Raw genomic sequence first — 23,967 nt, 5'->3', positions numbered from 1 at the left:
GGCTACATGTTTAAGTGGTTTGAACTGGTTTGAAAGTGGAGGGCTTGGGAAGCCCTGCCTAACATGTTATCTCCTGAACTTTCCAACTGTTCACCCAATCAGATTCCAGCAATAACCAGTCCACCTTGCCGTTCAATCCAATCCAAATTCACTAGCAGTCATCCACCAGAGTTCAGTGCTAGCCAGTCCATTCCATGCTTCCCACCCGATCAAAATCTAGAACCATCCAAAGATTTATTCTTTCATCCAATCAGTGATCAGCCATAACCAAGCCAGTCATCCTCTCATCCAACTGAGAGTCTTCTAATTCCTCCCAATCCAAAGGAAATAGACACCAATTGTATGTTTTATCCAAACAGAATGTAGCAGCTGCTACATGAGCCCAGACTCCAAATTGGAGCCCTTTAACCTAAAGAGGAATGTTATACAACAGCCTGAGCAGGACATTTTTCATGGGATGCTAATGCTGGAGTGACCCTTAGAGACTCCCTAGGGACATCCAAGCTCCCAGTCATCAAGCTGAAAGTCAAGGCTCAGCCTGGGATCCCACTCTTTTCTTCCCAGGGTCAGAATTGTGTATACATGAGCCAGAGACACTGGGAGCTTCTCTGTGTCAGTGGAACATCCCAGTCAGGCTGGCTCCGGAAGGCAGACCCCACAGTTTAGGGAGAGGAGCTGGGAGGAAGGTCCCAGTTCCAGGGCTAGGGCCAAATGCCAAATCAGGGTGGGCTCTGGCATGACCCAACATCTGACCACAGTGCCACCCTGAGCAGGGAGGTGGGGCCTAGAGTTCATGACCCAAGCCAGTCAATAACCACCCAAGGCAGAGGAACCTGGGGTCTTCAGCCAGGAGAGTAGGCTGCACAGGAGAGCTATGATAACTACCTAAAAATCTCTAAAGCATTGTTTCTGCCTTTAGTGGCCACAAGGGGGATGCTGGGGCCAACAAGTGGAAGGAGTAACAATTCAGCCAAGCCTATAAAACAGAAGGGCTCAAACGGGATTGAATGTTGAGGGCAGTGGTAAGCAGATCCCCATCATCTGGAGATGGGCCAGAGCCTGACCTCACCCTAACAGCCATGCCTGGGCACTGACTCTGTGTGTATGTTTGGAGTGGAGGGTGTGCACAATACGAAAAGGCTGCAGGAAATCAGAACTGTTCACTTTCTGACAGAGAGCTCAATGCACCGTGCACACCAGAGCTCCTTGGGAATGCGGTGGGTGAAAATTCAAAAAGTAGCATCCACTCAACCCAACCCCAGACCCAAAGCAGGGCACGTGTGTGGGGTGAATGCATAAGTAGAACACAGTCAAACCTGGACTGTCAGAGACCAAATGGTCTCTGACCTCCTTCTGTAATCCTTTCACTGCACAGAAGGGGAAACTGAGGCCCAGAGATTGGAAGAGGTTGTCTGAGGTCACACGCGAATCAGATGCGGACCTGGGGCTAGAACCCAGTTCTCCTGACACTTGATGGCAGTTCTTCCCTCCCCACCAGGGGCAGAAACTCCATGCTTTTGGGATCCAGACAGTGAAAACAATGGCAAATGTGGGAAATGGCCAAATTTAGATAATGGGGAGCAGGGAGGGGACCTGAGGGAACTGGAGAGCGAATGCTGGCTAGAGGAATTTCTATTCTACTTGTAAAGAACCCAAACAAACCTCAACCAGAAGAGGTAGTGCATTTTCCCCAAAAATCCTCTACGGTATTTTTGGCCAAACTCTGAGGGAAGGAAAGAACAAAAGGTTGCGATTTGCACAGGGTTCTGGCTCCCTGAGTGCTGTAGAGAGGAAGCCCTCATTTCCAACCCAGCACACGTCTGTACCAGTGCAGAACCAGACACACGGCAGATGCAGGCAGCACGCAGGACACAGCCACACTTTCACACACAGTAATTGAGCAGGCCCACTCCACTTCCCAGGCTAGAATCAGGAAGGAGGAAGGGAACCCTGACCCCTAGCAGCATGGAAGAAAGAAAGAAGCAAGACGGATTTGAGGCAGAGTGTATTGAGAACATGAGAGAAAACAAAGTTGGGGGCAGAGCTCAGCCTGGCCGCAGGAGCTGTAGAATGAAGGGTGGGCTCTTCCATTGGTGGCCCTCAAGGGTCGAAGGGAGCAGGGGTCCAGGGCAGGGGCTTCACTCTGTTCTGGGAGAGGCCAGGCCTGAAGGAGCTGAGCTCACTCACAACTCCCCCACGCATACCCCCTCGATCTGTGTGAAATGAGCTCACTAAGAAGGCACCCCTGTTCCCATGGAGACAAGCCCAGAGCTCACAAAAACTGCAGGCTCAGCCCAGCATGGGCACTGCCTCCACCACCCCTTGCCCCACTGGGGAACCCAGAACTAGGGCTGGAAAGAGAAGTGGGTGGTCCTTGGCCCCCAGCCTTGAGAAGCTTCCATCTGAATCCTGCCACTTGTGTCTGTATTCTCTCACCCCCCACAAAGCCTGGTTTGGTCGGGGGCTGTATCATGTCACCTCTAAAAGTGTCAGAGGTGACGGGGAGTCTCCAGCTACCTGACTTAACACCCTCACTATATGAATGTGGAAACTGAGACCTACAGACACACATGCAGTTGGTCTGTTAGAATCCAGGTCTCAAGTCCCAGATTTTCCTCAAAACTCTAAGATCTCCTCTGTCCCTTCCCACTGCACTGCTATGCACCTGCCCCAGCTCCTGCCGTGCTCCTACTGTCCCCAGGCAATCCTAAGCCTGAGCCAGCCCAGCCCAGCCCAGCCCAGGCATCCCTTGGCCTCCTGCAGCAGCTCATTCCAACCCTTCCCTCACCAGGTCACCCTCACAGCCATCTAATGCCACCTGTCCTTTGGCAATAGCCCATTTCCTTTCTCTTTCTTCCCAGGGGACTGTCTTGTTACTTACAAGGCCTTTCTTCAAAGCACCAGCCTATCCTCTCAATCCTCACAGACTGTTACAGCTAGAAAAGCCCTCCTTGTATAAATGATAAAACTGAGGCCCAAAGAGAGAATGTGAGTGGGCCAAAGTCACAGCAAATGAGAAGGTGACAGGGGACCGGAACCCTCCTCTCCTGCCTCTCCATGGGCCCCGTTCCACTGCACTGAGGTGGCTTCTTTTAGTCAGGCAGATCTTGGTTGAATCTGAAGCCAAAACAGCCAATGGATACATGGCTAGGGGCCACCCTCCCTGTGGCACGCCTACATCTGCACAGCCTCCTACAGGGCTCTCCTTCTCTTGGGGATCCCCTGGGACATCCCCCTCCCCTAGAGCAGTGACAGCAAGCCAGGTAGAACTGGGGCTGAGGCCTGGCCCCAGTGGTCTCCCTAAAACAGAGCCAGGCCTCAGAGGGGGCAGGGAGAAAAGCGTCAGACAGCAGTGGTGGGCTGAGTCCGCAGCCAGCAGAAGGACCCTGGAGGGGAGCACAGGCGGAGGCGAGGCAAAGCTCTCTGAAGCAGCGGAGAGGAAATGGTGTCCAGAAGGCAGAGGCAGAAGAGACAGGCCCATGGAGGTGAGAATCCAGCGACAGGAAGGAAGATGCCAGGAGCTTGAGCCTCAGGAGGGAGGCACCCCTGGGGCAGCTGAGGAGGCAGACCCTTGGCTGGCTGACTCCACAGGCACTGGCAGGCTCTGTCTGCTCCAGAAGTCCCTGTTAGGATCCCCTTCTAGGCCACTCCCCCAGCAAGACGCTGGCATTAGACTCTGCATCCCTACAGCTCACAAAGGCCAGAGGATGCCCCTCTACCGCATCAGGGCTGCCAGACAGTTCTCTCTCCGTGACCTTCCTCCCCGCTTAGACATGGAGTCTGACCCCTGTTGTAGTAGGGGAGGGGCAGCTTCAGCTCAGAGAGGGGAGGCGACTCGCCCAAGGTCACAAAGCCAGCTGGTGGCCGCATCTGACCTTGAACCATGGACTCCCCATTCTCCTCACTCAGCTCTGTGCCATTTCCTGCCACGTCTGCTCTCCATCTGGCCCTCAAGGAGGGGACCTTGACCGGCAGTGGGACCCCCATGGGGTTCGTTACTTGAAGCAGAAGGAAGGCTTCCACACCTGAGCCTCGATCCCGGCGTTCCGGGTAGAGAAGGAGGGCCTGGGGGCCTGCTTGGCTCGGGGAGACCACGCCCTGGAGGGAGACACGGGGGAGATGTCACCGCCGTAAGGAGGACTCACGGCAGTGGGCTGCAGGCTGTCCTGGCCGGGGGAGGTGTAGAGGCCCGGCGAGGAGCGGGAGGGCCGAGGCAGGGCAGGAGACGGAGGGAGAGCCCCCTTGGGCAGGTTGGGCACCAGGTCCAAGGAGCTGGGCTTGGCGGGCGAGGCAGCTCTTGGTGAGACCTTGGCAGGCTCCTTGATAGGTGAGAGGACAAAGAGCGAGGGCCGCAGCTGGTACGGCGGCTGCTTGGTGGGCTCTGGGCGCAGGACCCCGTTCTCAGGCAGGTAGCCATGGTAGAGGGAGGCAGGCGGGGTCCGGGCTGGGCTTCGGGATGCCACTCGGAAGGCCCCGGGGGCGTTAGTGGGGTATTTCCAGGAGGAAGGCAGCGACATGGTAGGTGATGGGCAGCGGGCCAGCTCTGGCGTGTGGCTTGAAGACTCGATGACATATTTCTCCATCCGTGACTGGCGGCGGGCGTAGAGCTCAGCCCCCTTCCCAGAGGCCTCGGAGAGGTTCTGGTTGGGTTTGGGCTTCGGCTTGGCCTGGATGCGGGGTGACTTGAGGCAGGAGGCCCACTCTGGGACCGCCTCCTCCACCGCCGCGGGGCTGGCCCTGTCGCGAGGTGCTGGCTCCTGCTGGAAGTTGGAGGCCTCGGCCCCCAGTGCGAAGGGCTCCTCCTCCACGCCTACCTCCCCCTGGTCCCTCTGCCGCCGCTTCTCATCCGCTGTCTGTACCAGATCCAGCAGGTCTGGATTCGGGGTCACCTTGGGCTTCTCCACGAAGGTAAACATGGATTTGCGGGTGCCCCGGCGGGCCATCGACTCCTCCAGAATGCCCGTCTTGCTGGCAGGAACCGCCTGGCCCTTCAGATGAGAAGACTTGGGGTCAGAGCTGGGATACAGGACAGAATATGAGGGAGGAGACCTCACCCAGGAAGCCAGAGGGGCTGTGGACAAGGTCTCAGTGTAGGTGGGGGGTGCGGTGAAGTTCCCCAAGGGGCGTCTCTCTGAGGCCGGGCTTCGCTGCCCCATCATCCTCCTTTCCACCATGGGGCTGCGAGACATTATGTGTCTCTGTGGCCGGGGGCTCCTGTCTGGCAAACTGGGGGGCTGGGGAGCTGGGGCCTTCTCCCCAAAATGTCGTCTCTCTAGCATGGGGCTCCTCTCCATTTGGCTGGTGCCCCCTGGCGCCTGGATCCCAAAAGGCCTGGCCGTCCTGTTGACCACTGATGGGGGCTTGGCCAGTGTGAAGTGGACCTCACTGTAGACCTTGGTGGGCGTGGTGGCAGCTGCCCGCCCAGACATCTCTTGATCTGCTGACACCACTAGGGTGTTGGGCTGGATGTCAATGAGCAGGGAGCTGGACATGAAATCTGAGGCTGGGGGCCTGGAGCTGGGGATGAGCGTAGCTTCTCTGGAGAAGGTGCTGGTGGTGGTAGCTGGAGTTGATACCTTGTCAATTAGGAGTGTGCTGCATCTCACCTCCTCAGCCGGTGCCTGGGGTTGCCCATCAGCACACAGGGTGCTGGGTTTGGAAGCAGGCCCTGTGCCATTGGATGGGAGTTGGGCCTCTGAGGAATTCTGTTGGATGCTAGAAAGTGGCAGGCTCTGTGGGACGACAGTTGCCGGTGGGTTCTGATTGACATCGGTGGCTGGCGGATTGTGGCTGCTGTTAGAAGTTGGTGTGGTGAGCGTGGCACTGGGCGAGGCAAGGTTTTGGTTGACATCTGCAGCTGGGCTGTGGACCTCAGCTGGAGGTGGGGCCGGTGAGGACTGCTGGGCCTCTCGGTTTTGGGACAGGTGCAGCCCATTGGCCGTCAGCAGTGCTGCATTCTCCTTTAGATATACCACCAGTGGTACCTCTTCCTCCTCACTGGCCACCTTCTCCAGGTGCCGCAGCAAGCTAGCCTCCTCTGAGTACCCCTCCATGCTGTGGCCAGGGACCCCTCTGTCGGGGCTCTGGGGACTAGGGTGCCGTGGAGGGCCTGGCTCTGGCAGCGAGGTGAAACTCAGCCTGAGCCCCGGTGCATGGCCTGGGGGGCTTGCAGGGAGCACTCTGAGGGACTCCCGGCTGGGCTTCTGTCCCCTCTGGCCGTGGCTCTCCAAGGTGAACTCGTTCACCCTCTGCCGGCGTCTGTTGAAGAGCTGGACGCCACGAGAATTGGAGCTGGGAGGGGTGGTCAGCTGGGCTGCAATCTGCTGGCTCCGTGCCTTGGCCTCTTTCAGATCCTTCTCCGTGAGGCTAGTGCTCCGGCCCAACGCTACAGGGAGGGAAAGAAGCCCAGTTAGCAAACAGGAATGCAGTGACACAGGAGTGCACAGACAGACAGGCAGACAGAGATGGTCGCCTCGGCCCTTCCTACACAGGATCTCTTCTGGAATTTAATCGTCACTCACTGTTTCTTAGAATTAGCTCACTTCGTAATCAGCCCTGACCTACCTTTCATGGCCCAACTCAAATGCCACCACGTCTACGCCACCCTGATTATCCTCTCAGGATTAACTGGATCCTGATTTGGATTCCCCCTGACAGTTGCTGATATGGCACTTTACCAAACTGAGTACCAACACCTCACCCTAGAAGTCCCACTGTGTCCCCGGTTCCTCCCCACTGCCTTCTCCTCTCTCACTAGGCTCTGCCACACTGGCTTGCTTTCTCTTCCTTGAAAATGCCAAGTATGTTCCTGCCCCAGGGCCTTTGGACTTGCTGCTCCCTCTGCTTGGAATAATCTTTTCCCAGGTAGCAGTCCATGCTGGTTCCTATCTTGCCACTCAAGTCTCAGCTGGAATGTCCCCTCTCTGGAGGTGCCTTTCCTTCTCCTATCCCATCTGTTTTGTTTTCTCCATAGCATTCACCAAGTTGAAATGATCTTTATGTTTCCCTGTCTATTATCTGTCTCCTCACCTACAGCATAGCTCCAAGGGGCAATGACCTTGCCTGACTTGTTTTTTTTTTTTTGTTTGTTTGTTTTTTGAGAAGGAGTTTCGCTCTTGTTGCCCAGGCTGGAGTGCAGTGGTGCTATCTCGGCTCACTGCAACCTCCGCCTCCCAGGTTCAAGTGATTCTCCTGCCTCAGCCTCCCGAGTAGCTGGGACTACAGGCATGTGCCACCATGCCCGGCTAATTTTTGTATTTTTAGTAGAGACGGGGTTTCACCATGTAGGCCAGGCTGGTCTCGAACTCCTGACCTCAGGTGATCCACCCGCCTTGGCCTCCCAAAGTGCTGGGATTCCAGGCGTGAGCCACAGCGCCCGGCCACCTGACTTGTTTATCACTCTAACAGCAGCCCCTAGAACAGCACCTGTCATACAGTGGCGCTCAGTAGATATTGCTGAATGCACAAATGAACCCCCAGAATATTTTTTGTGTGCCTTCCTTAGGGCCCTTTATACTTTCAGAATTATAGTATAGGAATGTGCTCTAATTTTTTTAAACAAAAATATTTTAATAAACCACTGTCTGCTTTGATTTTTTAAATTTGTATTTATTTTTTTGAGACAGTATCTCACTCTGTCACCCAGGCTGGAGTGCAGTGATGAGATCTCAGCTCATTGCAGCCTCGACGTCCTGGGATCAAGTGATTCTCCTGCCTCAGCTCCCTAAGTAGCTGGGACTACAGATGTGTGCCACCATACTCGGCTAATTTTTGTATTTTTTTTGTAGAGACAGGGTTTCACCATGTTGCTTAGGCTGGTCTCAAACTCAGGTGGGCTCAAGTGATCCGCCCACCTCAGTCTCTCAAAGTGCTGGGATTACAGGCATCTGCTTTGATTTTATAAAGAGATGCCACTAATATTTCCCCTTTTTAGGGTAGGTAATACATTCACATAGTCTAAAAATTTATTTATTCATTCATTTTTATTTTATTTTTACTTTTCTGAGACAGGGTCTTGCTCTGTTGCCCAGGCTGGCATGCAGTGGCACCATCATAGCTCACTGCAGCCTCAACCTCCTGGGCTCAAGTCATCCTCCCACCTCGGCCTCCCAAATATCTGGACTATTGGTGTGCGCCACCACACTCAGCCAATTTTTTTTTTTTTTTTTTTTTTGTATTTTTTGTAGAGAAGGGGTCTCCCTGTGTTGCCCAGGCTGGTCTCAAACTCCTGGGCCCAAGTGATACTCTGGCCTTGGCTTCCTAAAATGCTGAGACTATAGGCATGAGCCACCATACTTGGCCCTAAAAATTAAAACATAAAAAGGTATACAGTAAAAAGTGTCACCCCATCCCTGATTACTCCATATCACAATCAGTTTCTTCTATCTCCTCCCAGGATTTCTTCCCATTTTTACTTAAATAATCATTTTAAAATTCACATCTTTTAACACTAGAAAAGTAACAAATTGAGCTAGTTTCACCAATGACTACTCTAGAACATTGCATTCTTTTATTTTATCTGCACAAGACCACAATGAGACAAGCATTGCTTGCCTGTGTTTTACAGAAGAAGAAACGGAGGTTCAGAGATATATAAGGAACTGCCCCAAGGTTGCAAAGCCAAGGGTGACAAAGCTGGAGTCAGAACTGTTCTTTCTGGGGTCTCCAGTCCATGCTCAAGCTGTCTACTCATCCCAAAAGGTCTCTTTGGGACATAAGGGGCAGGAACAAGGTCATCATGGGTCGGGGTTCAGTCTGGGACTTGAGGTCCTGAGATCAGGCTGAGTTCAGTCCCCTATTAATCTATAAGATCACTATAGGCAACCATTTCTCTTTCTGTCCCCAGTGTCCAGCTGGCACACAGTTGATGCTCAATTTATAATTGTTGAATAATAAATGAACAAATGCTGCATGAACAAACGCATTGATAGACAGGTGGATGGATCAGCCTGTGACCAGGGTCAGAAGCAACATCAGTGGCTAAGAAAATTCCTCCCTCCATCTTCCCTCTCCTCCCTACTGTGGGAAGCTAATTAGTTCTTGAGGAATCTGACCCTGCTGTCCCCTCCCTTGCCCTCATTAGCACTGGCCATGGCATGCTGAGTCCGTCTCCAGGGACAGTCTTTCCAGGCATCTTGCCAGCGAGGCTCTGAATTCATGGACTCTCAGAGCTGGAAGAATTCTTACAGAGGAGGTATTTCATCACCACCCTGTTTTATAGGTGGGAAACAGAGATCCGGAGAGTAGCCCAGGGTAGAGCCGGCTGACCCCACATGGGACCCGCAGGGAGGCCCACACAGAGCAGAGAAGCTGTGACCAGCAGCATCACAGCAGCTCCACTGGGGCCAGGCCAAGCAGCCACAGGCTTTCTGGCCCCAACCTCCTTCTTCCCTCCTCCATCGAACCTGGTTTTCCCCTAACCTATTAGAAACAGTGAAAGCACACAGCCTATCCCACCCACCCATGATACTGCTCCCCCCCAGTAGGACTCCTCTCCTGCCTGGATCACCCTGTCTATTAAAGATGTCTATTAGCCATCTATTAGCCAGGCTGCTCCCCTGGGAGGAGCCTAAGGGACTGGGTGCCAGCCACACAGGAGGGCTCTGAGAGGTTGCTCAGCTCATGCAGTGTCTGTCTCCCCTGCTCTGCTTAGAAACCAGTCCTCCTGGCCTGAATCCAAGCTCTGCCATTTGCTAGCTGTGTGACCTTGACAAGCTACCGTACCTCTCAGAGCCACAGTCTCCTTAACTTGACATGAGTGTTGGGAGGCCACGATGAGGTCAAGAAAATGCCAAGGCCTGACTGCCATGAAGCCCAGGTGGACAGACAGAGGGCTCATGCTATCCTGGCATAAGCTGGCAATTGTTCACCCCATTCCACTCCCTGGAAAAGGTCAGATACTCTTCTAGCACAGGAGATTGACTGAAGGTCAAATAGCAGGAGATTCCAGAGCTACAGGGAGGCAGAGCTTACTGTCCCAAAACACGGAACCTCGGAATCTCAGAGGTGGCTGTCACCAAGTCCAATCCCCACAACAATTCTTGCATCTTCAAAACCACACGCTGAGTGTGCAAGTCTCTGCTTACATACTCAGGTGATGAGCTCACTCCCCCAGGAGGTGTCTTCCACTAATTAACATTCCTCAGCTAGAAAGTTCCTCCTTACATTCACTTCCATCCACTTTTTTTTTTTTTTTTCTGAGACAGGGTCTTGCTCTGTCGCTGGAGGGCAGTGGTGCCATCATGATTCACTGTAGCCTCAACCTTCCAGGATCAAGCAATCCTCCCACCTCAGCCTCCTGAGTAACTGGGACTACAGGCATATGCCACTATGCCTGGCTAATTTTTGTATTTTTTGTAGAGACAGGATTTCACTATGTTGCCCAGGCTGATCTTGAACTCCTGAGCTCAAGTGATCCACCCACTTCAGCCTCCCAAAGTGCTGGGATTACAGGCGTGAGACACCACGTCCAGCCTTCATCCACTTTCTTGATGTGGTTCTGCCTCCCCAGGCTACACAGAAAAAAAGTCTTCTCAGCCGGGCGCGGTGGCTCGCGCCTGTAATCCTAGCATTTTGGGGGGCCAAGGCAGGCGGATCATGAGGTCAGGAGTTTGAGACCAGCCTGGCCAATATGGCTAAACCCCATCTCTACTAAAAATACAAAAATTAGCCGAGCATGGTGGCGGGCACCTGTAATCCCAGCTACTTGGGAGGCTGAGGCAGAAGAATTGCTTGAACTAGGGAGGCAGAGGTTGCGGTGAGCTGAGATCACACCACTGCACTGCAGCCTGGGCAACAGAGCGACATTCTGTCTCAAAAAAAAAAAAAAAGTTTTCTCATTCATTCCAGCCTGACAGCCCTGCAGAGATTTGCAGATACATCAGATCCCCCTGGGACAGCGTCAGGATAAACATCTCTAGTTCTGCCAGTGTTTCTTATGACACAGTTGCAGCAATAGTAGCTAATATTGATTGGTCACTTACTGTATACCTATACACATACTTTACTCATATTATTTAATTTCCAAAACAACCCTACAAGGCACAAACTATTATTATGCACACTTTATTGATGAGAAATCTACAGCTCAGAGAGGTAAAGTGAGCTGCCCAAGATCACAGAGCCAGAAGGAGTACAGCTGTGTTCACACCTGGCTATACGTTACTGCAGAGAGCACCAGGTTCCTGGCTGGCCGGTTCCCACCATGCGAGGCTCATAGAAAGCACTTCAGTGTTTGATTACTCCAGACCTCTCAATGCCCCTGCATTTTTCTGCTTTTCTCCTTACTGGCTCTAGAAGGCCATGGGTTTAGAAAATCCTCAAATGTCAGAGTGTGAAGCGCCTTTAGAAATAAGCTGGCCTGGGAGGCCCAGCCAGGGAAGGGGTCAGAGAGGAGGATGTAAGCCCAAGACCAGGTCAGCTGACTCTCAGTGAGGCTCCATTCACAGCCTGGGCTGCTGCTAAGATCCCATCACCACCACCTCTCTGAGCTTAGAACTGCTCCCAAGCTACTGTTCTGGAACAAGAGGAATGGCAGAAAAGGCCAGGAGGTAAGAGAGCCCTGCCCTCCAAGGCAAGCTCCTGCAGCCCGCACTCCAGCCCACAGTGACTCCATGTAAAAGGAATTCAGCAGGAGGTTTGGACCAGATCCAGCCAGCCATCCAGATGATTTTCGCCACCCTTCACAAACAAAGCTGGAGAGGCGGGGGGACACCCCAGAGTCCCTTGTAGCAGGGCACCAGGGGGCAACTCCATCTAAAATTCCTCAGACTAGGGAGCTACCCTCTCTGGCAATATCCCAGGCAGCAGCTGCTCAAGATCATGCTCTTGGTGTCGAAGGTGGGGGTGGGGAGGTAGCCAAAGGCTACAGGGGACAGGTACCTCATTGAACCCTCAATCGGCCTGGCAGTGGCCTGCACTTGTGCAAGTCACGACGTCCCCACCGCCTCCCCACCTAAACTTCTGCAGGGCCAGGTTGGGGTGCTAGCCCTTTAAAGACCCACCCTGGACATTGGATCAGGAGCCCTGAAGACAGGCCTTCAAGAGAGGAAGGGGTGGAAGGCAGGCACAATGAAAAGCTGCCTGGGGTCAGGAGACTTGAGTCCAACAGGGTAAATGCTGAAGTGGGAGAGTAGGCGAGAAGCCCCAGCACAGCCATTAGAAGGGGGTTTGCAACGACTGCTGTCACCACTGAGCCCTGGCTGCAGCCCAGGCGCAGTGCTGTGCACTTTATGCTCGCCACCTTGTTCAGTTCTTACAACAGCCCCAAGACATAAGTCCTGTGATTCTTCTCATTCTGCAGATGAAACTGGGGCTCAGAGAGACCTGCCCAGGGTCACACAACTTATGAGTGGCAGAGCTGGAATTCAAACTCAGAAAAGTCTGGCTCTGAGTCTAATCTCTTAACTATTCTCCTTCCAGACTAGGACTCTGGAAAGGGGAAAAACAAGAGAGGCTCCAGTGCTCTCGGATGATGGTCTGCAAAGCCCTCTGCTTCCTCATCTTGTGATCAATGCCCCTCAGCAATGTCTTCTCCCCTGAAAACCCAGCTGCCTAGAACAACTCCTTTCTCCCACTTCTTCCTTTCAGGAGAAGAGTTGATAAACTCATTCTTACTAAGGTAGAAAGGACTGATAAGGCATGAAAGATGAGTAGAGTGGGAAGATCACAATGTTGGGAGTCAGAAGACCCCAGTTCTTGTTTGGCGTAGAAAGGGACAAACCCTTTCCCCCACCCCTACCACCCACTGTGGACAGCTGCCTGTTCTGCCCACCACTGGGGCCCGTGTGGACGGAGGATCCACAGGAGGGAGGTGGGGCCGGGGAAGGGAGCAGAAGGTCAGGACAGGGAGAATTCAAGGAAATGCTTCTTCACACGATGCCGTCAATGGGAGTGTCCAGCCACGGTCGGGTGCGGCGGGGTGGGACAGGGAGCCAGGGGTAGGAATAGAGATTGGCTCAAGGCAGCCCATTGTGGTAGTCCAGGGGTCTTGGCAACAGGAAGGGTAAACAGGCTGGGTAAACTGCCCCCCTGGTGAGGTCAGGAAGGAACCAATAACTGGCCACTGCACAACCTCTGGCTCAGCTGGGGGCAGGAAAATGGAGAGGCCCGAGTAATGGCCTGGCTACCTTGCCAGCCCCTTCCCCATTCCTCCCACTGAAAGGAGGAAATGACACAGGCTCCATGCCCTGGGGAATTCTCCATCCCCAGAGTCATGGCAAGCGCAATCTGACTGGGGTCGGCAGACTGCCAGACCTCCTCTTGGGAGGAGAATAATCTAGACTTTGGTGGGAAGGAATGCCAGGCATGGGAGAAGACACAGAAATGGGGTGGGGAGCCCCAGGCCCAGCCCCCGCCTCACCACTCACAGGCTGGCAGAAATCACCACATACCTCTGCCTTGATGCCCAAAGGAGAGACTAAGATCAGAGGGGGGATGCCACATGCCCTAAGTCATATACCCCAAGCCACAAAGGCACCTCCGGGTGCTCATCTTACTCACTCTGCTGGGTCCTCCCTGAAGCCAAGCTTCCCCCTGGATGCTCCTGCTGGCCTTCAGGCCTTGGTTCTCAAAGCCTCCGGCAAAGGCAGCCAATTGCCTGGCTGACAAAGCCAGGAAAATCCCACATCGGCAGGAACATGAAGGAGCTGGATATGACTTTTCTCCTCCACAGATGACTCAGCCCAGCTCTTTATCAGGAAAACCGATTTTGCAACAGCCTTTTAAATGGCCTCTCCACCCCCAGTCTCTCCCCCGCCAATCTACCCGCCCCACGCTGCCAGATTCATCTTCCTCCCTCCGGGCTCCACTCATGCCTCTCTCCTGCTCAGAACCCTCTGCTGCCTCCCCAGGACATGGAGGATCAAGAGGAGAGTCCTCATCCTGGCATTCAAACCCCTGCCATCGGGGCCTGCCCAAGAGCTCACTCACCTTCTCTCTGTGCCCTCAGCAACAGTGGAGGGAGTTCAGTGGCTTGCAGTTCCCACAGCTGCCCAATGAATTCCTGCCTGCAAAGCAGCGTTTGCACAGACCCCCTCTACCGGGAACCCTCCTCTGTCTCACATCCTTTCTACATGCCCTAATCCTTCAGATTTCCGGCCTACCTAGAATGCCACCACCCCCTCCAAAAAGCCTTCCCTGATTCACCAATGTTCTATCTGCATCACTTAATAACCATCATCTTGTGTATTATTTATTCTAGTAAAAGTAATCTTTCAGGGTGTGCTCACCACATGCCAGGTAGTAGGACAGGGCCTTACTTCACTTACTTCCACAGCAACCCATGAAGCCAGCACTATCCTCATCTCCATACTAGAGAAGACGCTGGCTCAGAGGGGTGCAGCGACTTGCTCAAGGTCGCACAGCCAGCCAGAGGAAGAGCTGAAATTCAAGCCCAGGTTGGCCTAATGCCCAGTGCAGGGCCAGTCACGTGGGCCATGCTGCCCCCTCCCAGTGTTTTGCTTTGTAGCAATCAGGGTCTGGGCCCTATTTTCCCCCAGAGACTGCAATGGCCTTGAGGGCAGGGGCCTCTACTGCTTCACTTCTGTATTCCTCCCTTTTCCCCACCACATCGTCCACTGGCACTTGCAGAATAAACATGAAATCTATGAGTATGACAAGAGCCAACATTTTGGGAGCACCAGATGCTGCCAAGCCAAGGGTTTAACATGCCTTTTCTCATCTAATCCTCACAGCAACTCATAAGGAGGTTCCCTTATCCCCATTTCGTAGATGAGGAAGATGAGGCACACAGAAGCAGCTAACTCACCCCAGCTCTCACAGCTTAGCAAGGGGCCCCCGCGGTCTGACTGATCTCAAGCCTGGACGCCTTCCTTCTGAAGAGCTCCCCACAAAGCAAATTCACCTTCCTTACTCACCCACCCAGGCCCAGCCCAATGGCCACTTCTTGTAGGAAGCCCTCATCAATCCATTCAGACTCCTAGATCAGTGCTCCTCCCCTGTTCAACCTGGTCCAGAGGCCCCAGAGGCCCCAGAGCAGGAACAGGGCTCGGAGGAAACGGCAGGTTGAGAAAACTCAGAAACCCAGGGGAAGGACGCTGGGCCTGGCCAAACTTCTGGTTTCTCTCTGCTGGCAGTGGGTCGGGATCAGGGAGGGCAGACATAGAGGGGTAAGGGGAAGCTAAGATGAGGGCTCCACAGTCAGCGCAGGCCTGACCCATCTTCTATCCTTGCAGACCACAAGCCCTGCTCCCTGCTGGCTGACCAGGGCCCTGCCAAAGGCTAGGAGCCACAGTCTCTCTCTTGCCCATTCTACTGGGGTAATTATTAATCTATAATCAGTCAATTTTTAGAAACTTTGAGATGGTAACCCAGAGAGAGGCAGGCTGAGCCCCAGGTATACAGCAAACTGAAAAGGGAGGGCTCACAGAGAGGATCACAGGATCACAGCCCAGGCTTCCACCTCTCCAGTCCAACCCTGGTGAGCTAGGCCTGTGCTCACGAAGCCCCCTCCTGCTGTTTCACTCTCCCCACCCCCAGCTCCCTGGAAGCCTTGAGAGTACAGAAAGAACCATCACACCCTGCCTTTCCAGAGAAAACACATAATCTAAAAGACAAAAAGGTGGCAAGCCAGGGCAGGGAAAGAGGTGGTTTCCCCTAAACTGTCCCTCTGCCAGGGTCAGGGCGGGGCCTAGGTCATCTGTGGGTCCCCTCCACCCTTCCCAGGGCCTGACACACTCTGGGCCCACCACAAAGATGTGGTCCTTCCCCTTAGCCCTGTGCCAGCCTAGAGCCAGGACTGGTCTCCATCCTCTGTAAATGTCCCCAGACTCAGCAGAAGCCATCACCCAGGAGGGGCTGAAACCGTCACTGTGTTGACTAAATAAACTACTAAAGGACAAGCACGTCCACAATCCAAAGCCTCCCCCTTCACATTTTGCTTCACCATTCATCCCTGGAGACAAATTTTAGATTTGTCTAAATCCAAGATTCATCTAGATTCTAGATCAAAGATCTAGAGGGTGGTTCCTGGGAGTGGGAGGAGAAGGAAGGAGAGAGCAACACGTTTGTGAGGGAAGGAGACGAAATCTCAAATCACTGTGTTAGACCTAAGAGGAAGAATGTTTCATGAAGTGAGGGGAGAACATAGAACCTAAGAGAAAGATGAATTAGGAGGAAGCAATCCAGAAAGTCTTCCTGGAGGAGGTGACATATGTCCTAGCTCTTGAAAGATTGAGATAAGGAAGCATTCTAAGCAATGATGATAGCTCAGCAGAGACTAGGAGGTTCAAGATAACCTCTACCCCACTCCCCTACCTACCCCCATACCCCAAATCAAGACCAGCTGAATAGAAAGGAAACTTTGATAGAGGAACACACCCACTGGGCTTGCCCAGAGGCCAGGGGTGAATGGGGAGGGCCAGGCACAGTTCCACAGGAGCTATGTACATTACCAGGCTCATGCCCAGAGACCAGAACCTGGGCCTCTGGGTGGGTTACATAATTGCCCCCGACTCCTTGGGCCACAGAGCCAGCTGGGACCCTCCGCCTCCACCTCTCCTGCCATCTGTCTCAGCAGCTTCCTTCTTATAGGAAAGGACGCCGTGCAGCCCAGCTGAAAGTGAAGGCCAGCGCTCTGTGGTAAATTCCCCACATTCCTTCCTCACAGAAAAATAAATAACTCAAAGAAAAAACGCAGGAGGAATGATAATGACAAAGTCACCGCACATGGGGTAAACAACAGAGAGATGAGGTTTATCCCCACGAGGCGTCATCACCAGCCTGGGCCTCTGGGACAGATAAACCTGCCCCCAACCCCCGCAGATCCCCCAGACGGGGTCTCAGGCTCGCTCACAGCTGCCAAAGAAGGCGCTGGGAATCCCTCAGTCGTGGCAGGTGGTCACCGTGTGCAAACTCCTCAGGGGCCAGGTGCACTCATGTTCATTACTCAAGTTGCTGCTTACTGAGCACTTCTAACGTGCGAGATGTTCGGTTTCAGTGTCATCATTTTTCATCATGTCGTTTTATTTTATCCTCACGAGCTGTGAGTTAGGGAGTACCATTATTCCCATTTTACAGATGAGGACACTGAGCCTCAAAAAGAAAGGTTTTGTGATTTGTCAAGGTTATTTGGCCAGTGAGTGGATTGTGGGTTTCCAGCCAGCCCCTCACTCCCAAATCCATTCAGCCTGCCCGCCCCTCCCACAGACAGCCCTCCTTTACCAAATCCAATCAGAGGTGCAGCCGGTTCATCCCCCATCCATGGCTCAGCAAGGCATCCTATTCAAATGGCTGGGCTACCTTCAGTAAATCACTTCACCTCTCTGAGTCTCAACTTCATCATCAGTAAAAGAGGGATAATAATATCTGCTTTGCAGAGTAGCTGCTGAGTAAATGAGATGCAGCAATGATTTCTAAAGTATAAAGCACTGTGCACACATTGGGGGGTGGTTAACTGTAGGCTTTTGCACACACCCACCTCTGCATAACTCGACCAGGCTGGGGCTGTATCTGTCTTTCTCCCTGTCTTCACCACCCCTCTCTGGGTCTGGTCTCACTCTTCTGCTCATTATCAGACACAGTCCAACCCCATCCCCCTTCCCAACACCCCCCACCCAGCATCCTCTCTGCACAGGGGATCCCCATGTCACTTCTAGCCAGAACCAGTTTTGAACCCCAGGCCCCCTCAGAGGAGGACACCATGGCTCTGGGGTGCTGGAGGCTGCTGACCCTGCCATGGCCCTCTCCTCTGCTGCCATTCACCAATTACCAGGCAGGTCTGGCCCCACTCCAACAGAAGGGTCTCCTGCCAGGGAGAGGCTGAATCATGCAGTCCTGCCCTCCATGTTTCCCTCAAACTACAAAAGAAAAGAAGACTAGAAGTCAGGAGATTTGGTTCCAGGGTCTGTCCTGTCACAATTTGGGTGAGACTCTGGGCTGATCCCTGACCCTCTTGGGGCCTCAGTGCATCCAATTTGTCCAAAGGAGGGATTGGACTGGACTGGTGGTTCCTAGAGTGTGGTACCCCCACCACTAATGGAAGCAAAAAGGATTTTAGGTGGTACCTTGATATTTAAAATCTTAATAGTTATATACATTTCAAATGTGAATTGGAAAAGAGGTATAATGAACACACTTGTGATCTCAGGTATATTACTGCTTAAGGAGAGGCTAAAGTGGACATTTCACTAACAAAATTTAAAGAAAATATGTATAGGTGGTGCATGGATTCATTCATTCAACAAGTATTTATTATACACCAGCTAAGGGCCAGGCACCATTCACAGGCATGAAGGGAAACAGATTAAAATCTTTGCTTGCATTTGAGTAAGGGAACAAGATAATAAATACAAAAGTAAGTCAGATGGTAAATGCTATAAAAAAATAAAGCAGGGACTGGAGGTATATGGACTGTAAGGAGTGAGGAGTGATTTGCAAAGGTAGATATGATAACCAAAGCCATCCTCACTGAGAAGGCACATCTGAGCAAAGAATGGAAAAAGGTGAGAGAGTGAGGCATATGCTTGTCTAGGGCAACAGTGCAGGCAGAGGGAACAGCAAGTGCTAAGGTCCTGAGGCAGGCTTATACCTAGCAGGTTTAAGAATGATAGACATAATGTGGAGGTAGGACATGAATAAGAAAAGTGTGGGCTAGGTGTAGTGGCTCACACCTATAATCCCAGCACTTTGGGAGGCCGAGGCAGACAGATCACTTGAGGTCAGGAGTTCAAGACCAGCCTGGCCAACATGGTGAAACCCCGTCTCTACAAAAAATATTTGCCAAGCATGGTAGCGCATGCATGTAATCCCAGCTATTTGAGGGGCTGAGGCAAGAGAATCACTTCAACCCAGGAGGTGGAGGTCGCAATGAGCCAAGATTGCGTCACTGCACTCCAGCCTGGGCATCAGAGCAAGACTCTGTCTAAAACAAACAAACAAACAAAAAAATGTTTTCTCTAATGGCCCTTCTCCTTCTGAGCTCTGCATTGCAACCATTTCCATACACACACACATACACCTGCAACATACACGCATTCTCAGTAGCCTCTTGATGCTGGAGAGGCTCCAGCCGGCAGCAGCACATCCTCCTCTGCACGTATGCCCACACAGAGAGGTGCTGCTTGCTTCAAGCCTGTGCTACACACAGCAGAGCGTGCCCAGGCACGCATGCACACCCACAGAGGGGGCAGGACGTACACATAAATATGTGCACACTGAGCACCCGCAGGTACACGGGACTCATGTGGAAGGCTGGCATGGATGGATGGGCATCAGGTACACACCTTGTGGGACATATGTGTTTCCTTCCTGCCAGCCTGCCCCGTCTTCAGGTAACCGGGTTAGCAGACAACTTTTGCCTTGAGGGCACATGCTCCTGGAGAATGGACAATGCACCAATGGTATGGTTTCAAATTCACTTCTCCAGTATCTCTACATCTCAGTCATAGTCTCCCTTTTCCAAGGGTACATTAAAATCTGCCACTTGATGCTCAAATGACCCAGGGGATCATGTGGCTGTGAAGAGTGTCCCCTTTGTGTGTGTGTGTGTGTGTGTGTTTTTAAGACAGGGTCTCACTCTGTCACCCAGGCTGGCAGGCTGGAGTGCAGTGGTGCAATTACAGCTCATGGCAGTGACCTTCCAGGGAGAAGTGATCCTCCTGCCTCAGCCTCCCAAGTAGCTGGGACTACAGGAATGCACCACCACACCCGGCTAATTTTTAAAAAATTTTTGTACAGACGAGGTCTCACTTTGTTGCCCAGGCTGGTCTCAAACTCCTGGGCTCAAGCAATCCTCCTGCCTTAGTCTCTCCAAGTGTTGGGATTACAAGCATAAGCCACTGTGCCCAGTCAAATGTCCCCTTTTCTATCCTTATTGCCATTAAACAGGATAAGCCATATGAAATGCCTACCACAGCACCATACACCTTAGCACCACCACCAGCATCCTCACGTGTCACCAAAGTCATCTCCACCTTCATTCCTCTAGGGCACTTGGAGGCAACTGAAGAGTAGAGGGAAAGGACCAGGCCAGGAGCTGGAGATCTGGGTTTTAGCCTCAACCTGGTCTCCAATTCAATGTGAGGCCTCTGGCAAGTTCCTTCCCCTCTCTGGTCCAGATCAGAAACTTGCAGGTGCTTCAGAATCCCTCAGGGAATGTGGGCAAGATGCAGATTCCTGGGCTTTATCCTAGACCTGAGGAACCACAGAATATACACCTTAACAGGCTCCCGAAGGAGTTCTGTGTATAGCCAGGTTGGGGACCCACTGGGCTTTAGAGTCCATGATCTTATAACTAAGTGTGTAAGTTAGTTAACACAAGAAAATGTCTGGAATACAGACTTGCACACAGTAAGACTCCATAATGTTAATAAAAATACATTTAATAAAATATATTTATATAATTGTCTTTTTTTAATTTTTATTTTAATAGAGGTGCGTTTTCACTATGTTTCCCAGGCTGGTCTTGAACTCCTGAGCTCAAGCAATGCTCCTACGTTGGCCTCCTAAAATGCTGAGATTATAGGAATGAGCCACTGCACACAGCCGATGATAATTATATATGGTAATTTTATAGCATTCCTTGAATATGCACAACACTTTTATAGTTTTCCTAGCACTTTTCATCCATCAGAGATAGAGACAGAGAAAGGATTGTTACACCATTTTACAGACTAGAAAACTGAGGCAGAGAAAGGGCAAGGGACCTGCCCAGCATCTCACTGCACATGGTTCATTGGCTCCTAGCCAGAGCCATTGGCACAGACTCATGAGGTGCCCCACCTCGGGGCCTTATCCTCTCATCCCATGTGATTTTTGACTCCCAGCCCCCAATGTAATTGTCCTACCACTCCAGGTTTATGAAAACTCTGAGCACACATGACTTCTCCATGACTCCGGAGAATAGGACAACCTCAACCAGTTAATTTCCTTCCAGCCACAAGACCCCTCTCACTGGCAGTGCAGGGAGTTCCCAGAGCCCTAACGCTACACACTACCATCTGATCTAAAATAGTTGTTTTATTCTAACTAATCTGAGTTCAACCTGATCACTAGCTATGGTGACCTTTAGCAAGCCTTATATGTGCGGAGCCTCAGTTTCCTCTATAAGATTCTTAATTCCCACTCTGCTATGTTATTGCTCAGATCAGCTCTCACACAGGCAAAGGCCTGAAACCTATACTAGTGCACATTAACTCTCTGGCTAGAGTGTGAGCTCCTGGAAGGCAGGAACCCTGTTTCCTCCACCCATGCACCCACACCTACAGCATGTAATATGTGCTCAATAAATATATGCTGAATGCATGATGAAAGGAAATGATATGGCCAAAGCAGCTCTTTCCTAGTCCTAACTGACCGTGGTATTTCATGAGTCATTTCCCAGGTCGAGGGGTAGGGACTCTGAGCAGGGATGATCAGGGCCAGAGGAATGGTTTCTGGGTCCTGGGAAATTGCCCTCCCATCTGCACATAGTGGACCACCTGCCATGGCTGTGATGAAGGCCACACTGGGAGGGTGGTGTTCTGGGAGTCCTGAATGTAATCCTGTTGACTCATAAACATAAATAATGCACTAGTATGTTCTCTCCTCACCACCCTGTCACACTAAGAATAGCACCGGCTACTCTTTCAGGGATTCCAAGGGGAGGAGGGCAGGACAGCAAGATAGGGACAAGCAGGGAAAGACGTCACTGGGCTATGGACCATCAAGCAGTCCTTCTCCAAACCCATAAAGCAGAGGAGCCTGGAGGGCAGAGCTGAAAGGGCCCTTGGAGGCCAACTGTCAGAAGCTCTCAAGGGGTGAGCAGACGGCACCCGCCCCTCCACCAGCCTGTTTTATCTTTTCCTCCTCCTTTCTGACGCCCATCCTAATAAAGCCTGTGCCTCTAATTTACCCCTCCACACTCCTCCTCCTCCTTGTTCATGGGATGAATAAATATACAGTGGGTGGGTGCCCTCTTATGTGTTTATATGTAAAGCTTTAGAGAAGGAAAAATATGCTATAGATTTTCATTTATCTTAAGTTTAAAAATAGCTGACCTAGAACAGTGTTTCTCATAATTTAAAGTACACAGAAATTACTCAGGAATGTTGTCAAAATGCAGATTGCAATTCGGGAAGTCTGGAATGCGGCCTGGGATTCTGCATTTCTAACAAGTTTCTGGGTGATGCTGATACTGCATCCATGGGCCATACACCAAGTGCAGAAAAATTAGAGTATTTACCTGTAATAGAGATGGGGAAACTGATGCCCAGGGAGAAAAAGGGGTGTGCCCTAGAGCACACAGCAGAGCTGGGCTCAGGATGCAAGCCTCCTGCCTGCCATCCCAGGGCTTTGGCTCCAGGGTTGGCAGGGGGTTGGTGCCTGGAATGGAACAGGGGACAGGCAGCCATTACAGGCAGTGGAAGTAGGTCTGGGGCGGCCTTCATTCAGACACAAGCTGACCCTCCTTTGTCCACAGACTCCCACAGGGAATAAAAGGAAATAAGAACTCACCTGAACAGGGGCACTCAGCTTGAGTGACCGCAGCCTCCTGCCCAGGAACACACTCTCACCAGCTTGCATCTGAGGCCTGCTGGGCCTCCATAACCCTCCTTGAAAAGAGGAGGGAGAGATGGCCCCAGACTCTGCATTTAGCCACCTTAAGAACTGGCTGGTGGGGGCATGAATGGGGTCTGTCGATAGCATTATCAGGGTGGACATCCAAGGGAAAGAGGAAAGGAAAGGAGGAAAGACCCGCCTCCCAGATCAGCACCAGCATGCTCCTCTTTCCTATGATCCGCCTCAAGCCCCTTCGCAGGCTCCAGGCCCTGTACCACCAGACCCACTGCCACGATCCCCACGCTGCAGCTCCCGCCGTGGTGCTTCACCTCCCAGCCCACCAGGCTCCAGCCATGCTGACCCTCTTCCTAGTGCTCGGCCAGCCCAGCACTTTCTCCCCTCAGGGCCTCTGCACTGGCTGCTCCTTTTCCTAGGGCTCTTTCTTCCCTTGCGCCCTTGGCTGCACCTTTCTGACCACACTTCTCATCCTTCAGGTCTGTTCACAGGTCCCAAGGCCCTCAGAGGTCACATTCTCCTGCCACAACACTCTCTGCCTCTCCCCTAAACACTCATCAGCTTTGTAATTCCATAAGGATTTGTTTTCACGTCAGTCTGCCTGTCCCCGCAGGGCAGGGACCTTGGCTATGTCCATGCCCCTGTGCCTCGGCCATAGCTGGGCCTGAATAAACATTTGTTGACTAAGTAAAAGAGCAAATGCATGAAACACTGCTCACATCACGACTGCAAAGCCTCCTGCCTCCATGCTCCCATGTGACCTCACTCACCCGGAGTTGTACAGGATTGGGATTTGCACAATTATCTGGGTACCGGCCTCTGCTCTTCTGCACCCTAGCTGAGTGGCCACTGCAGGTCACATCACCTCTCTGAGTGGGGTCTCCTGCAGTGTCTGTCAGGTCTAAATGAGAAAAGAAATCTGGGAAAGAACTTTGATTGACAGCATTACTCTGTCAATGTTTGAGGCCCAGAGAGGGAAAGGGCTCATTCAAGGCCACACAGCCAGTGTATGGGGATGCCAGACGCCCCTGGCACAGCTTAAAGTCCACAGCTGAGCTTCAGGCCCACCCAAGCTCAGTAAGAGCACCATCTGCCTGGAGGCTGGGCAGGGATGGAGGAGGGAGAGGAGAGGGTGGATGGGAGCATCCAGCCTCAGGCCCAGAGCCAGGGTGTGGTGGGCGGGGCCCCCAGCAGGAGACCTGAGTGGGGCCTGGCAGCCGGGCACAGGGGAGCCAACTGGCTCGGGTTGGGTGGTGGCATGCTTGTTCTCCGTGCGCGTGACAGTCTATTTTTTAATCAGTACTCTCCCCATCCCCCAACTCCATGTGCCCTCCCAAAGGGCCCCATATTGGGAATAATGTCCTGGCTGAGGAGGCCAGGGCCACCTTAGGGATCCATGGGAGGGTCCCCAACATCTCATCTTCCTATGGAGCCCACAAGAACTAAGTGGCCCAG

The 23,967-nt window shown here is 52.4% G+C and overlaps 1 protein-coding gene across 12 annotated transcripts in view; it reads right to left on the bottom strand.

Annotated features, from left to right (window-relative positions):
• SYNPO (synaptopodin) overlaps positions 1-23,967 on the bottom strand; it is a 58,118-nt gene that overhangs the window by 4,837 nt on the left and 29,314 nt on the right. For 7 of the 12 annotated variants that reach the window (XM_063665284.1, XM_063665286.1, XM_063665288.1 and 4 more), the window contains one exon: positions 4,026-6,385. In XM_063665284.1, coding sequence (XP_063521354.1) covers positions 4,026-6,385 — 2,360 coding nt within the window. Of the gene's footprint in view, positions 1-1,990; positions 6,386-13,500; positions 13,564-13,929; positions 14,006-23,282; positions 23,307-23,967 lie in introns of those variants that run through there. The other 5 variants (XM_063665290.1, XM_054488269.2, XM_063665291.1 and 2 more) reach the window with 5 other exon arrangements.

The sequence above is a fragment of the Pongo pygmaeus genome, chromosome 4 (assembly GCF_028885625.2).
Source record: "Pongo pygmaeus isolate AG05252 chromosome 4, NHGRI_mPonPyg2-v2.0_pri, whole genome shotgun sequence".
Classification (NCBI taxonomy): domain Eukaryota; kingdom Metazoa; phylum Chordata; class Mammalia; order Primates; family Hominidae; genus Pongo; species Pongo pygmaeus.
This window is presented reverse-complemented; position numbering and strand designations above follow the sequence as displayed.